The following is a 16,237-nucleotide window of genomic DNA, read 5'->3' on the forward strand; positions in this document are numbered from 1 at the left end:
CCCTGCAGCGCACAGCAGTTCACGCCCTCATTTCCCGGCCGGTAAGTGCCGGCTAAGGAGACACTGGCACCGCACGGAGGGCTGATGTTCTGCCTGCAAGTGGAGAGCGCGGCCGCTTCCTTGCTCCCACCGATTCCAGACGGGGCCTGGGCTCCCTCTACCGAGAGCGTGGAGTCATGGAAAACGAATAAACCACGTCCAAGCCAAGCTGCCAGGCAGAGGAATGTCTGTTCCCGGCGCAGAGGAGTGCTTACACGGCAGGAAAAGGGATGTTAAAAAAAACCACAGAAATCCCCAAATGCTTCTTCAGAACGCTGGAGCTGGACACCACTACTGAGACAGCGCCTGAACCAAGCTCTGTTCAACAGCTGACTGCAGAAAATCCTGTAATCCCGTGGAAATCCATCAGCCTTAAGCCACACACCTACAGAGGTTAAACAGAGCTGCTTAGGGAAAGTGGCTATTTAGCTATAAAAGGAAATTCCAGTACATCTCTCCTCCAGTTCCAGGACAAGGCCCTGCCAGGTAGTTCCCACTTTTTAAACAAAGCACAGAGGTCTCTCACCAAAGGCAGAAGCAGCACAGAGTTACCTTTATTGCCTGTGTAACACCTGCAGAAAGGGACAAGCAGAACACGGTATAAACCCATGCAAAACAGATACATTAATGTCTCTTAGAAATCTTTCAGAAGAAAAGTTGGAAAGCTGATATAACTCTACAGCCTCATAAGCTAAGGTTTCTCATTTACAAACTCATGTTTTTATTTTAAAGCTGGTATTTTAAAATGGTATAGAAATGCTTCTTTACTAAGTGAGTTAACCTTTTTCACAATAAAAATATAGTTTAGTTCTATTAAATTTTCTTCTGAAAATAAATGTTTCTATTTTTCTATGACAATAAATTACAATGTATCACAAACATAGGCTTTAAGCAGAGTTACAAATAAGCAGGAATTAAGTATTCCAACTATAGTTTAACGGAATTCAAGGCCCTTAGTAAGAGATAAGCTGAAGGTGCATTTATAATCCAAACTCAATTTGACAAGGTAAATATATATAACTGAAGTAGATTTAATGGGATTTAGTGCTGCGGTACTTGTATATAAGATAAGTATTCATGAATTATCTGTTCTTCTTCCTCGAGTGTTAAATCCAGATAATCCTCTTCATGTTCAGGAATATCCTCTAGGATTTCATTGACTGCATCAGTCTCCATGTCTTCATCTGTTGGTGAACTAGAGGAACCTTCCAATAAAAAGCAGCAGCAGTGAATTCACCACTGAAAGAAGTTGATGCTCTCCCTGTTTCACCAGCATGGCTGCTCTGCTAGCCCCCTCCTGCACAACCACCTCTTAAAATTACTCTGCAAAGGACAGGGCAGGATGGCCCTTTTTCCTTATTATTTAAACATGGTGCAGGAAAGACTTTAATTATACAGCAGGGATCACTACAGCTCTGACAAATAATGAGAGAAACAATATGTGCAAGTTTCTTTGTTAAGTGGAAAGTTATGGATTATGGTTCTATCCTGTAAGGGACACGATGAAGGAGTATCAGAGGCAGATCAGCACCTGCAGAGCACAGATCTGGAATAAACTCCTTAGCCCTGCCCAGGACACCCTGAGTCACCTTTTCTCCTGGGCTGCACCTGCCTGCAGCTGGTCCCTTCGTGGCTGCCACTGCAGGGAACAACAGCTGCCTTCCTGTAACTGTGTTCCCAATAAAAACAGCCTGGGGTATCACTGGAGCCCTGTGCCACTATTTCAGCAGAAATTGCTTAACTATTTCCTACAAAAGCCAGAACAGCCTTGCCTTGCCTTGCTTCCCCTTCCTGCCCTGCTGGATGCAACATTCTCACCTGCAGACTCTGTGAGCAGGTCCTTGGAAGAAGCAGATTCCTCTGATGGACTGGACCCTTCTGAGGAGAGCAGCAGTGAAGGGGGAAGAACTCCCCCATAATGAGCAAGGGTTTGGGAAGCCACGTGGATGTTCCCTTTGAAGATCTTTAAAGCTTGCTCTGCCGACTCACGGCTGAAACCCATGTACATCAGCTGCAGGAGGAGGAAAAAGGTAAGTACAGAAAATCTGGGGAAATACAAGCTCATCTGACACCAGGGTCTGACAGGAATCTGACTCTGCATCTGACAGTCATTCTCTCACACAGAGAAAAGCACGACATGCCAGGAATTCCAGGACTCTGACTCTGGTTTACTGGAACAGTTAACAACAGGGCAGTGACCTATTAAACGCATGGGGATGTTGAGCAGGATCAAGAGCCTCATGTCTAGTACCAGACCAATTATTTTTCTGTTTTCAAAAGGAAACTTCAAACCACTCCAGTGTATCCAGCATGTGCTGTTTACTTTTCCTAGGCAATACAGTTTTCTGGCCTGACATCAATTACACAGCCACTTTAACTACTGGCAAGCTTGTCAGCCTGTCATGAGAAATACATTCCAACTCTTTCCCTTGTGCACTGCAGAGTTTAGAGACTTGAATAAATTTCTCATTTGCTGTCTTTTTTGGGATAGAGCATTACAGTGCACCCACTTTCCCTCCACATCCACACGTGGCAGGTTGGTGCAATGGGCAGGAAGTACACAAATTACAAATTACATGTTAGCCCAGGTGACTTCACCACAAAGAGTGGATGCTGGACCCTGGAGCGTGATGGCCTGAGTGACATGGGTCAAAGAATATTTGTACAGCTTTACTTAAGGAAAATCTGCTGTCTTTGCAAGCACAACTCAGAAACAAGACAACCAACTCACAAGAAAGCAAGTGGTCTAGCTTACTTGTTCAATACTTTCTTGGGAAACCTGAAACTGGTCCATGGCCACAGAATCATCATCATCATCTTCCAAGAGTAACTCAGGATTGTCAAGAATAAACTGCAAGAAAACAGAATAGAGCAACAAAGCTACAACAGTCCTCAACATGGTTCTGTATGCAGCCCAATGATTGATATCATGGTTGATACCAGCCAACTTAAGTGACATCCGATTTATTGGGTCAGGAAATGCAAGTTCAGTCATTACAGTTCAGAAGAGGTAGCTATGAACTAAAAAATGTAGACTACAGAGAATAAGAATCTGCTAAACAATAAAACAATCAAATTTCTTTTGTACAACACTACTTCTACCGACAAATCACTTACCTTAAAGGCTTGGTCCAGGTTTCCTTGTGTCTTTTGAAGAGCTACTTGAGCAGCTCTCTCTGAGTAGCCCATACTTTTCAGGGTATTGATGTCTTCCAGCCGCCGCCTCCTTTTAGCTCTCTCCTCCCTCCTGATCTGCGCCTTTTCCTGCAAGAGTACAGACACTGCAAAGCTCACTGTGCATGGGAACGCTTTAACACATAGCCTGTGCATGTAGGGTTTCTTGGATTTTTTTTGCTTCGTTGCTTCGTTTGAATCTCTTGAGGAAAAGGCTTTTTTTTTTTTTTTTGTAAATACAGACTGTGCTGCCAGACACTCGTTCCTAAATAAAGCTGCATTTCCATGAGCCAGCCCTGTCACCACACTTCCGCTCTGCAGATCGGCTCTGGTGCCATCACAGCTATTCCAGGCCCTGTGTGGTAAGTGACAAACCTGTTTGGCAGATGGGCCCACAGACAAAACTTGCCAAGGACAGACAGTTAGAACAGGGCAGGGAGCCAGGGAGTTCTGTTCAGCCTTCCCTCAGCCAGTTGGCTTTTCTGTCCACACTTCACTGTGTGAAGTCTAGAAGTGCCTCCTCAGCTTACCAAACATCACTTCAGATCTGGACAGCATTGTCTTCACTCACTCTAGCACAAAACAAAAAAAATCCTTTTTCCTTCCTGGATCTTCCAAGTACAAAGCCACAATAGGGGGCAGCCAAGCCTGGGATTGACAGCTTGGTCCTGGTGGTTTATTCCCATACAGATCACTGCTGAGTAGCAAACAGTGGTGCAAAGCCTTCCCATGTACCTCTCTAGTACAACCACAGGTCCTTGGTGCTCTCGTCCCATCTGTTTTGAGACAGAGCTTCCCTTGTTAGTGCATTAAGTTTTGGTTTCAAACTTGTGCCAACATGTCCAACTGTCAGCTACACCAACAGTGCCAGAGCGGGGTAATTCAAGTCCTTAATTTAGCACCACACTTCTCTGGCCACACAGCACATATCTCACGGACACCCCAACTCAGGTGATCCGTGATTTAATGCTTTCACTGCCCTCACCTCTCTCCTGTTGGTGATTAGATTGGCAGCATGCTCCACATTCCCATGGCATGCTCGCAGGGCAAGGCGAGCTTCCTGTTCTGAGAATCCCAGGAGTGACAGGCGATCCACTTTATCAGGATCTATGGACAGCTCTCCGTACAAAGAAGATGCCTGGATATGGAAAGAACAAAATGACACTTACACTTTTAAAATACAAACAAAAAATGCCTCCCCGTTTCTCTGAGTAAGCAAGGAACAGGTGCAAGGTGGAACCCAAACTGAGGGGCTGGAGTGAAGGATTCCAGAGTTTTACCTAAAGATGTCTTACCTTCTGAATGTACTCTGCAGCCTCCTTTTCTCTGCCACTGTGGTAGTGCCCAATCCCTTGAAGGAGGTAAAGCCGTAGAAATAAAACCTTCTCACGACCATAGCTTCCCTAAGGAATTGTTTAAAGAAGGAGGGGGGACCATGTAGATAGAAGCATGTAGCAGAACACCAGTTCATTATCAACAGAACACTCTAGAGAAGACACAGTCAGGGCTTTGTGACACTCAGTGTGCAGATAAAGCACCACACCTAAACCCTTCATCCTGTCTGTGCATATAAACACGGGTTTGCCATAACCTTTTTGCCAGGCCCAATGTTTTCCCTGTGCTGACAATTACAGGACCAGATGACAGACTAATGGTACACAGGAAAACTTTAAGCTTCTAAAAGCCAGTCTTGCAATACTTGAACAGTAACTGAATACATGTAGGAAAAAATCCCACCCAAATTAAGCCAAACCCAGCATACTTTGATGTCAATAAGCCTTTCGTGGTTCTCCCCATAGCACCTCTGGAAACATCTCTGTGCTGTGGACAGCTTTTTCTCTGCATCATCCAGGCAGTCCAGCTGCTCCAGACGGAAGTAGCACCACACTATATCCAGCTGCAGCACTGCATAATTATCAACTGTGTTCAGCAGCTCTGTGCTACACTCACTGGAAAACAAAACAATTAAATTTGTTGGGTTTTTTTCTGGGAAAAGGTTGTTTATTTTGCACCCTCCCCCGCCCCCCCCCCCTCCTTTTAGCATTCATAAAACATTACAAGCATGCACACTCATGTTGGAGAAAGCACACTCTTTGTATCTGAAGCAGCAAACTGATGCCAGAGGAACAGGAATCAAATGCTGATATCCCATTCCATTCACTGACACACAGGACTCATGCCAGTGCTACATCTTAAAGCATTACAGTAACAAAATGGGCTGTGGCTACTGTTTAATATGGCATCTCTAAAAGCATAATGGAATTAAACCCTGTGTAATCTTTGGAAGGACTGAGAAATTGCCTCAGTGCACATGAACATGCTGAGTACTGTGCCAGTCTCCTTGCACACCGGCACAGATGAGAAAGACAGAGACAGTATTACTTTTGGGATCTCAAGACAGCAATTTAGGGCTCTGACAGCTGATAAGAAACTAATTTACTTGCAGATGCCCTGGTATGGTTACTGACCTCAACTATCTGCTCCACCTTTTACAAGAAATTATTACTTCACAGGAGCAGCTGCAAATGAATATCCATAACTGTCTCTCAAGCTAATTCAATTTATAACCTTGTACATGAATATTGACAGTTTCTGTTTATGTTGTTATGAAAGATGAACTTGCCCAGTGGCAGTATCTGTTTCAGCTGTTCTGCATGAAGCCACCTGTCACTGCAAGTCAGAGCTTTATCTGCTGTTTCCCATCTGCAAGAGGGGGTGTGAAGCAACCCCAGGCAAAATTGGCCCTGATTTATATGCACAGGTAGAGGTTGTGCTGTTCCTTTATGGGCTGACAGTAAAGACAGACACAAGGACTCAAGATGTTCTTACCAGAAGTGTTTATCAGCATCCAACAAATATGGCAGTGCTATCTCATATTCTTTCTTCTTCATTAATGCTCTGCCCTTCTCATGGTAACCCATTGCCAGCACAAGCGCCTAGAAAAACAGATTGAGACTTTTGACTGCACCTCCCCAAATCAAAGAGCTAAAAGGAAAATATCCAGGTAATCCATCAGAGTCCTTGTTCTTCCTAGAAAAATACCACTGTATCAGTTCTGTAAGACCAGTGCTATTTCACACTGCTTCACACTTTTCTCCCATCTGATAATGCCAGATATTGTCTGGTTAAAAGCAATGGGTGGCACATTAAATTAATGGCACATGAAATGCTGCACCAAGCTTACTTTAAGTATGCAACACCAGAGAAATTTTTAACGGTAACTGATATAAAGCTCAGCATTTTTCTGGGTGCTGCACTTCCTAACAGCAACAAACTTGTTTCACTTTGCTATCACAGTTATCCAGCAAAACCTAAAAATTCACCTCCTGAAAAACCTTAGAACTGAAAATTAAGTTTTGAATGTATCAGGAAAACTCCTGCAGTACAACAAATGAAAATGTAATAATAATTCTGGATAGAAACAACCTGCAATATATCCTCTGATCCTTGATCAATACTGATGAAATCTCATTCACTTGAACACTGGATGCTTTAACTCTAAGTGAATTATGATGTTCAGCACTTCATCAGAACAGCATGCACTGTGAGAGTGGACAGTGGACATTCCCATCACCCAGAGACTTCAGGTAATGCAGAAATCACAGTAGGCCTCAGGAGAGGCTGGAACAGCAGTTGGAACACACTGGCTCATTTCTCCACATTTTGTTACTGGGTATAATTCCAAGTATTTGTAAAAATTTTATTTATTTCAGAAAATCCAGTAATCCTGAAAGGCAGCACCTATCACTAGGTTCTGTTCAGTCTGTTTCAGTGGTCAACATCAGGTGTGTCATCCTGCAACTCAATACTTGCACCCAACCAAAGGCATTTTCAGTTCAGAATGTGGAACTTTCTTGAATGATGAATAAATGTTAGTTTGAAAGGAGACACAGTGAAAAATACCTAAAAACTACTTTAACAGAGTCAAATTTAGAGTGACTCATCAAGTTTCCAAATGGAAATAAGGCCTAAAGAAACAAGTTACCTTTCATGCTTTTCTAGGACACTTGAAATTTATAATAGGCACTGAGATCAACAAAATTAAAGCCTGTCTTAAACCCCAAAGTAAGATATGGACACACAAGGGTTAGTGCAAAATTAGACCTGCAATTAGATCAGGAATCTGGAGGTTATCTCCAGATGACTGAAATATTCCCCACTATAGAGTTCTACTTTAATTGTATTTCAAAATTATTTGTATTTAACACTAGTAGGCCCAGGGTTACATTTCCAGAAAGTCTGGCTGTATTTCAATCCCATATTTTAAATGTTTCACAGATCAAGCTTTAAAGAGCCATCTCAGTGGCACTGTGAGATGCCTTCACCTACCTTTTTAGCTTGAGGAGGAATCTGAATTGACCTTCCAGTTTGATTAGCTATATCTAGGTATGGGACAGAGTCTGGATCCAAGTACTCCTCTGAAAGATATTAAAACATTTAAAATTTAAACACCACCTTCAACAGAGCAACTCTGCTGCCATAAGATTATTTTAGCATGTTGTTAAACAAAACAGCAAACAACAAAAAAAAAATCAAGAATTACATATAAAGGCTGCATGTGTGTTTTTCTGGACCAACCAGTTGGTGGCTCTGGCTAGGTAAACATGAGGAACTTCTGGAAAGGTCACTGTGGAAAAGGACTTGTGCATGCAGAAATTTAGACACAATATTAGAAGTTCCATGAATTATAAAGTTTTTTTTGCAGATGATGAAACAGCTACACTTTACACAACACAGCATTTGAAATGATTTATCATCTAAAGCATAGAATATTTAAAAAATACAACTGAGCACAGTTGATAAACTTGGGAAAAAATACAGCTCTGTATTTTCATTCCCCACACCTTTAATGCTTCTTATCAATCAATTTTGTTTTCACTTCCATTCGATTTACAATGAAAAGGTGATTTTCTTGTAGACAAAAGGCAGTTAAGGAAGAGTTTGTTGAGATGAAAAGCTTCTGTCCTGTGGTTTCTCTCAGGTGAAACAAAAGGATTGTTAAACCCTTACTACACCTCTGACATAGTCTCCAGCCTGGGAGCCCATTACAGACTCTGCTCTTTACTCTGGCATTGGTTGTAACTGACAGTGGCAAAAACCATAGAGACCCAAGTCAGGATTCAAAATCTGGGGTCTAAACCAGCTCTTAAGTCCAAAAGAAGCAAACAATTCTGTCATGAGTTCAAAACCTGATATTGTGGTAAGAAACCAGCAGTCACCAGCCTTGAAGCTTTGTTCGGGTGTTTCTGCATTTGACAGGAATTCGTTACCTGCCCAGCTTCTCAGTTCCTTGCTTGTGGATTTGCGAAACAATGGAATAGAGAAGTGATTTAAACTCGCCATCAAGCACTGCAGTTCACAAACACAACCTCATTTTGAAGAATCATTACTGTTAAATTAACTATATCCTTTTAAATTAATCCACAGTTGCCAGGAATCAACATCCAAGGGAATGAGAACACCACAGCCATGTTGCAGATGACAGTGACAAATGAGCTGCTCTGCACAATGAAACCATGGTTACACACAACCATAGCTAAACTACCAAAAAAAAATGTTTAACGACTTAAAACACATTATGCCACTGTGCTTTTGTCTACAATAAATCTAAAGCTTCTCACAAGTCATCAGTCTCTTAACGGCCAAGTGCCAATTAAACAACTGATTCATATTATATCCTTTGCAAAGTGCCAAAGTTTTTTTGTAGCATTCTAGTTGTTTAAAAAGGGTGGAAAAAAAAAGTTTTAGCAAACTTAAAATGCAGTTTCCTAGTAGGCAGAAACCTAGAAAAGTGTGAACTGAAATTCAGCCATGGTATAGGCACTCTTCTGTGTTGAAAGGCCTGAGAATGTAATTTTTGATGCACAAAGGTTAATGAACACCCACGTCCCCCCCAACCCAACGAGCCCACTTACCTCTCTCTGCTAGAATTTCCAAACCCTTCTTAGTTCTTTGCATCTTATCATTTATTTCTTTCTCTTTCTTACACTGAAGCTCTTCCTCCTGAACTTTTCTTTTGGTTTCCTCATCACTCTGTTCCAGTTGAAGGACCATCACTTTCGCATTGTGTGTGACACCCTGGTCTTCAAGGGTTTTACCTGCATAACAGAGTGTGATTAATACAATTCAACTACTGGAACTACTGAAATTGCAAGACTTGAGAACTCAGTCAAAGCCCCTAAAAATTACTGACGCAGTCAGCAAAATTTAAAATCAGATTTGTGTATTAAGAGTGCTTTTGAAGTGACTGGTATGTTTCTTTCCTTGTTTTTTTGTTTTTTTTTTTCTTCAAAACATTAAAAAAATACCTTTATTTATATTTCAGTTTATTGATCTTCAGGCAAAAACTGCAATAAGAACATGTCCAGAATCATACACCACAAGAGTACAGGACAAAGGAAGTGAATCCGAGGGCCTTCTGTCAGTTCCATGGTTCTAACTCTGATATATCCCAGGGCCATCAGCAAAGAAAAAGCTGTTATCATCATTTCCCACATGTCTGACAGGTTGAGCATGGCAAAGCATTACAAAAAGTGTTTGGAACAATAAGGTTTTTGAAGAAAATTAGGGTTTCTCTTAAATGTGCATTTTCAGTGTTTCAACACCAGAAAAGGGTGTTTTATACATTCATTACAGTATTTCTTTAACTGATGTAATTCTATTTAAGAATTTGGATTATTATAATTTAATACATTTCCTGTAAAGCAGAATCTGACAAATATAACAGCTTTTTTTTTTGAAATTTCTGAAATTAATGGAGTTGCAAGGCAATTTTTCTTCTGAGAAACAGAAAACTAGAAAATTATCATATCTTTAACTAGAAATACGTACCCAGATCAAGCTGCTTCTTATTTATGATTATTTTGACAGCATTTTCTTGTAATGCATATTCCTGTGCTATCCTGTGAAATAAATAATTTCACCCATGAACATAAATTTGCAAGGTTATACAATATTGCTACAATAGCAATAAAACCTAAAACCTAGTGCTTATAAATGGCTTAACGTTTTTGCTACAAATGGTTGCTTAGAAGTAAAACAAGATGATCAGAGAGCCTTATGTACTATATAGAGAAAACCTGGGACACAAAAAGGGAAAAAAACAAAGCAGACAGAAAATCTGATTTTTTTAGGTTTAAAAACATATAAGAAAGAGAAGGTAATGTTCACTGTTCAGAGGATCTCCGTGGTTACAGATTTGGAACTCTAGTACTTGCTGGGGATTTACACAGAACGATCTTTTTCCTGTTTTCCATCTGTTAAACCACAGATGTTCCCATGAAGAACTTCCCTACAGGGACACTGGACATCCTGTTCAGAGAATACATGCTAAGAAAAAAGTTTAAATCAAACAAAAAAAGGGGTTTTTTTGTATTTTCTTAAAATGCTCTATGACAGGGTGGTGTCTCATGAGAGAAGCACAAATGGTGATTGCACTTACTGGGATCTGAGCTCTTTGCCTGTGATGAACAGACTCGTTTCCAGTGGGATCTTCCTGCTCTGTAGTAATTACATTGGGTGGGGAGAAGAAAGAGGAATGGAAAAGCATGATATCAAGACACTTTGGACATTTTCTTAATTAACTGTTCTACAATAACATTTCTTTTCCAAATAGCAATCATATTTAGAAGGTTATGGCTGGACATACATAGTAGTAATTTCCAGTTCTGTATTTGCTAAACTGCTAAAAACAAGCATTATAACAGCAGAATATTCAGAATTAAATACATCTAAATTCAGAAGCAAACATTTAAATTTATTTAATCATACACCTCCAATCTTAACTGTGCTTTGCAATTATGCCACTCACCTGTGACTGGCTAAGTTATGATTAATTCCTATTAGTGTCTCTGGTCCCAGATTAGATAAACTGGACTTTTAAATTAATTCATTCCCCTATTTGCCCAGCAGCATTATAAAGTAGAATTATGAAACTACTTGGTTGTTTCAACTGCATGACAATCACTTAAAACCCTCTACCCTTTAGCCCAGGTAATTATTTTTCCCTACAGGAGTATTTTATGCGTGAAAATAGAAGTTGAAACCTGACTTTAAAGGGGCAAAACTTAATTCAGTTCTCTGTTGGAGAAGCTTTTAGGAGCTTGCTCTAGAAGGCTGAGCTTTGGAATGGACTGCCCAGGGAGGTGGTAAAATCTCCACTCCTGGGAGTGTTTAAGAAACAACTGGAAGAGGCACTGAGTGCCAGGGTTCAGTTCACAAGGTCGTGGTTGGTGAGGACTGGACTTGATGATCTTGGAGGTCTTTTCCTACCTTAATGATTCTGTGACTCTGTAATTCTAAGAATCTAGGAAGGGAATAGGTGACTGCCATCACAAAAGAAAATCCTGATTCTCATTTCCAAGTTCAAGTGACATTAATATGCTGAATCAACTTTAGATATTCTACAGCTGAAATCTGTTCTCTATTGCTAATACAAGCAGTTACATCAGAAGGAATCAAATTGAAATGAACACTTAAATCTAATTAAATTTTCTTAATGGAAAGATTATTTGCCATTAAATCCTGAAGGGGAAAATCACTCCTCAATATTATACTCCTTTGCCATGATATTCCCATATACCCGGGAAATTAAAATACATAATTCTCCCCTCTCCATTTTTTATATACCTGACACAGATCACTCATACAAAACACCTGAAAAAGTTGTGGTGAAAATATCTGCACAGACACATATCTAGAACTCAAACCTCAAAATAAAGCTACTCATGCAGAGTTTTCTGCAGTGTTACTCACTTTTCTACGAGGCAGATATATATCAAGTCTCGCAATCCCAGTTACTTTAAAATTCTCATTTCCTGTCCCACGCTCAATTGCTTTACACCGTATTTCTTCAAGCATATTCTCTGTATCATTCTCATTGATATTCAGCTTGGATGAATATTTTTGCACAAGCTCCTGAGAAAATGAGAAGAAAAACTGGGAAAATGCACGAGCAGTAAGATATGTAAGATGTATGACATCAACTCAGAGAAAATATTTACCTTCATCTCTTCACCAGCTTCTTTTTTTTCATTTGTATATGGTGGTTTCCATAGCTGAATTTTGTCCTCTCTTAAGCAGCTTGTCAGTTTTGCTATCAAATACTTCTTTTGTGCCATTCTTTTAAAATAAAAGCACAATTGGAAGGGAAAAGAGAGAAAAATAAACAATCCTTTAATACAGCTTTCCTGTAGCAAGATATTCTGCTTTTCAAGAAGTCTAAGTGACATTTTAGAATTTTCCAATAAATGAGTATTAAATGCATTCCATGCATTTTGGTGAGGAGAGGAAACTGAGGCCAAACTATGAGAAAAGACGGGGGAAAAAATTATTTAAGAGGGTAAAATTTGGATTGGAGTAGGGATAACTTACAAGGCCCCCACCATTTCAAGACAAATTAAACCTCTTCCTATCCCCTCATGTGAACTGGGATTGCAGAAAGCATCAATACATCAAAATTGACAATTCAGTTGTTCTGCCCTGCTCTGGATGCAGCTGCTCAATCCACCACTTCTGATTCAGCTCAGACAAAGCAGGAAACTCTGAATTAATCAGCATGCCCCTGGGAAACAAACCCAAACACCCCAAAAAGCAGGGAAGGCACACAGAGGACAAGGAAAGGTGGGTGCAGAGATCACAACAGAAAAAACAAACTCTAGGTGCATGATAAAGCATGGCAGAGTCGTGGCTCTTAAACACTGTGAATCATATGGAAAATGTCCTTTAAATTATACAGAAAAGCATTTAAAATGTTGGCATACATGCCCTAAGGTGGCCATGAAATTTGATTAATCAGCTTCACTTTTCTTTCAGAGTGGTTTCCATCTTTGACTCTTGTTTATTGGCACACAGCTCTCAGGAGAAAAGGGAAGAGTTCCCACAGTTTCAAAAACTGCTCCTGGCTCAGAACACACTATCTGAGGGGGGAAAAAAGTAGGCAACTATTCAATATGTGGTCAGTCTTACCTCAAGCCCTGCTTTATTGAGCTACAAAGAATTCCTTGGAAGCTGCACTGACAACAGTATCCTCTAAACAGGAGTCAGAGGGATGACCTGGGCAAGTGGATGGTTTAACAACCCTTCCAGCTGGATTGCTGTAATTTGCACAGTGTCTGTCAAAACTAGCAGAGACAAACACACATTCTTTTTCCTGCTGGGATGCTGCTGCTATTATTTCAGAGCCAAGGCAAACAATGGCATTTACGAAGCTAAAAGAGACAAAACCACTCAATTTTCAAAACACTGCACTGTAGCTATTAATGGAGCTTTCCCCCTTTCCCAAAACACACCAGGGAATTCTCATGAATAGACTGTAACCATCACTCTCCCACTTTTAAGTTATGCTGAAGAACCATTTTATGGCCATAATTCTACTCAACATTTACAAGAAAACTTACTCTTGGTTTTGGGTCACCCAGATAAAATGTAAAACTGCAATCTATGCTTAAGTGTAAGAATTGTAAATAAGGGTGACATTTATAAACTGGTCATTCATTTGTTTATCAATATTATAGCTTGGTAAGTTTGTGATTTCTAATTAAGGTCTCAAAACAGAAAACACCGCTGTAGTCTCCAATTATTCTTACAAACCCTCTATTTAAAAAGTAAACTTTTACTTTAAGAAACACAAAACCTATGATTTTATATGTAACATTTCTAACACTTATAATAAATTCCATCACACTATCACTAAATTGCATTAGAATCCATAGCAAAAACATTTGTGACTTCCTCTTCCACGAGCCATAAAACACCACAAGCGTTCCTGACGCAATTTCACTTTCGGTATGAGTTTAAAGGGACTTTCTCAAAACTCATTTGAGTAAACAACAGGGGTATTTCCCCAGAAATCCTCTGAGTGCAAGACTCAGCGTTTGTAAATAAAATGTCATCCTCTAAGGCCAGTTTGCCTTATACGTGAAATAAAACAAGTGAAGAATTAAGAAGCGTGACATAAAATGCAGCAACCAGGTTCAAAGGGTAAATTGTTGATGGAAGGAACAGGGGATTGTCAGAATGGCTGGATAACAAAGCAGGACACATCAATTTTCCCCAAAAAGGAGGCAAGCACAGCTCTGACACATTTCTCCGCGGCTGACGGAGGGGAAGCACTGAAGCAGCGCCATGGGCAAACCCACAGGGACGGCAGCCCCATCCCTGCGAGCCCGGGGTGCCCGGGCATCCTCATCCCTCCCCAGGAACACATCCAGCGCCTCCCGTGCCAGGGCAGCGCCGGCACCGCCATCCCCCGCTGTCACCGCGGCGGTGTCAGCACGGCCCCGGCCCCGGGCACCCACCTGCGCCCCGCGGGCTCGGCACAGCCGCCGCCGGGGGAAGCTCGGGGGCCGACGCAGCTGCTTCCTGAGCTGCTTCCCGGGAGGGAGGAAGGCGAGGCCCGCGGTCCCTGAGGGAGAGGATCGGGAGCGGCTCCTACGGCAGCCCGGAAGGCCCAGGGAGACGGGCGTGACGTGCGTGAAGCCGCGCCCCGCCCGCCATGTCCGCGCCCTGCCCTGGCTGTGAGGGGCCGGGCCGGGCCGGGCCCGCTGCCCGACGCGCCGTGGGTCAGAATTCGTTTCGGTCGGGGCGTTGTGTGGGGTTTGGTCTCTGCGTGCTTTCAAGCCTAGTGAAAAAGAAAGGAATCACAGAATCACAGCGTCAGTTAGGCTGGAAAAGAGCCGTGAGGTCGTCGAGTCTGACGTATGAGGGAACACCACCAAGTCAACCAGACCATGGCACTGAGTAACGTGTCCAGTCTTTCCTTAAATATCTCCAGGGACGGTGACTCCACCATGTCCCTGGGCTGTCCGTTCCAGTGTCTGATCTTCCTTTCCATGAAGAAATTCCTCCAGATATCCAGTGGAAGCTCTCCTGGCATGGCTTGAGGCCATGTCCTGTCCCTGAGGAGGTTTACCCCATCCATGTGTGTCAGTGCCTAAAGAGGAGTGCCAAGAGCATGGACCAGGCTCTTCTTGGTGGTGCCCAGCAGTAGCACAAGAGCCAACGGGCAGAAACTGATGCACAGGAAATTCCATCTGAATGTCAGGAAAAGCTTCTTCCCTGAGCAGTGATCAAGCACTAGAACAGAGAGGGTGTGGAGTCTTCCTCACTGGAGATATTCCAGAACCATCCAGACACAATCCTGTGCCGTGTGCTCTGGGATCGCCCTTCTTGAGCTGGGACACTGGACCAGATGACCACTGTGGCCCCTTCCAACCTGACCCATTCATTCTGTGGTTCTGTGAGACACAACCCATGAAACAGCAACTTACAAGTTCTAAGTGATGTCTACTATTTAGAAAAATAAATTAATTGTTATTAGAATTGCCACGTTAAGGTTTAGGGCTCAAAATCTTTCAATGATCTCAGACCTTGGGGAAGGTTAACAGCTTGGGAAGAAGGAGCTACTACTGGTAGTGAACACAAAGAATGCAGAATTTACAGGCTGCAAGGACATTGGGCAGAACTCCCAAGATAAGGAAGAAACAAATAAAACCAACTCAATAACTGTGTTGAAATCAGCTCCAACTGGGTAAAAGGTAATTCTGGCAGGGATGTGTCACAAATACTTTCCCAAGAAACCCACAGACTCAAAAGATGAGAAAGTGCTTATTAGCATAAGAAGCAAGAGAATCATTAACCAGTAGAATATAGAATACTAATTAAGAAAAGAACTACCTAACTTGTAGCAGATAAACAATAATGTCTTTGTTTGCTAAAATGTATAAGTAGTAAAATGTTTTGATAGTGGGTGTGCTTGATTTGTGGGAGACCACCAGCACCCAGGTTTTTACAACTCAGAAAAAAATAATGTGTCTCTCAAGTATATAATTGGCTTGTTGCACACCAGTTAATGAATCCATTTCTGTGACAACATCAGGAGCTTCTGGCTCCAGAGTATCTGATAGATCATTCCTGGGACGTGGGGATCCCCAAGGCTGCCTGAGGGACAGGAGAGGCTGAGTGCTCTGCAGCCACCCCTCATCTGTCACCTCTGTGCATATGAGTCAGAAATGTGCAGGTTGGG

General features: G+C 41.8%; 1 protein-coding gene across 2 annotated transcripts; it reads right to left on the reverse strand.

Moving 5' to 3' along the window:
- Positions 1-573: 573 nt before the first annotated feature.
- On the reverse strand, positions 574-14,715 carry NUB1 (negative regulator of ubiquitin like proteins 1). 2 transcript variants are annotated; one of them, XM_005527757.3, is made up of 15 exons: positions 14,511-14,715; positions 12,216-12,333; positions 11,968-12,129; positions 10,655-10,713; positions 10,045-10,115; positions 9,129-9,311; positions 7,543-7,631; positions 6,043-6,149; positions 4,976-5,162; positions 4,509-4,616; positions 4,199-4,351; positions 3,157-3,303; positions 2,795-2,890; positions 1,858-2,050; positions 574-1,244 (listed from the first exon to the last, which is right to left on the reverse strand). In XM_005527757.3, exons 2-15 carry the CDS (start codon positions 12,330-12,332, stop codon positions 1,081-1,083), a joined length of 1,836 nt encoding a protein of 611 aa, XP_005527814.2. In that variant the 5' UTR covers position 12,333; positions 14,511-14,715; the 3' UTR covers positions 574-1,080. The 2 variants fall into 2 exon arrangements, with proteins under 2 accessions (XP_005527814.2, XP_087921617.1); XM_088065491.1 differs by lacking the exon at positions 14,511-14,715 and adding an exon at positions 13,180-13,306.
- Between the last annotated feature and the right edge of the window lie 1,522 nt (positions 14,716-16,237).

The sequence above is a fragment of the Pseudopodoces humilis genome, chromosome 1, assembly GCF_049639895.1.
Source record: "Pseudopodoces humilis isolate 2021_Gansu_Grassland_sample_001 chromosome 1, ASM4963989v1, whole genome shotgun sequence".
Taxonomy (NCBI): domain Eukaryota; kingdom Metazoa; phylum Chordata; class Aves; order Passeriformes; family Paridae; genus Pseudopodoces; species Pseudopodoces humilis.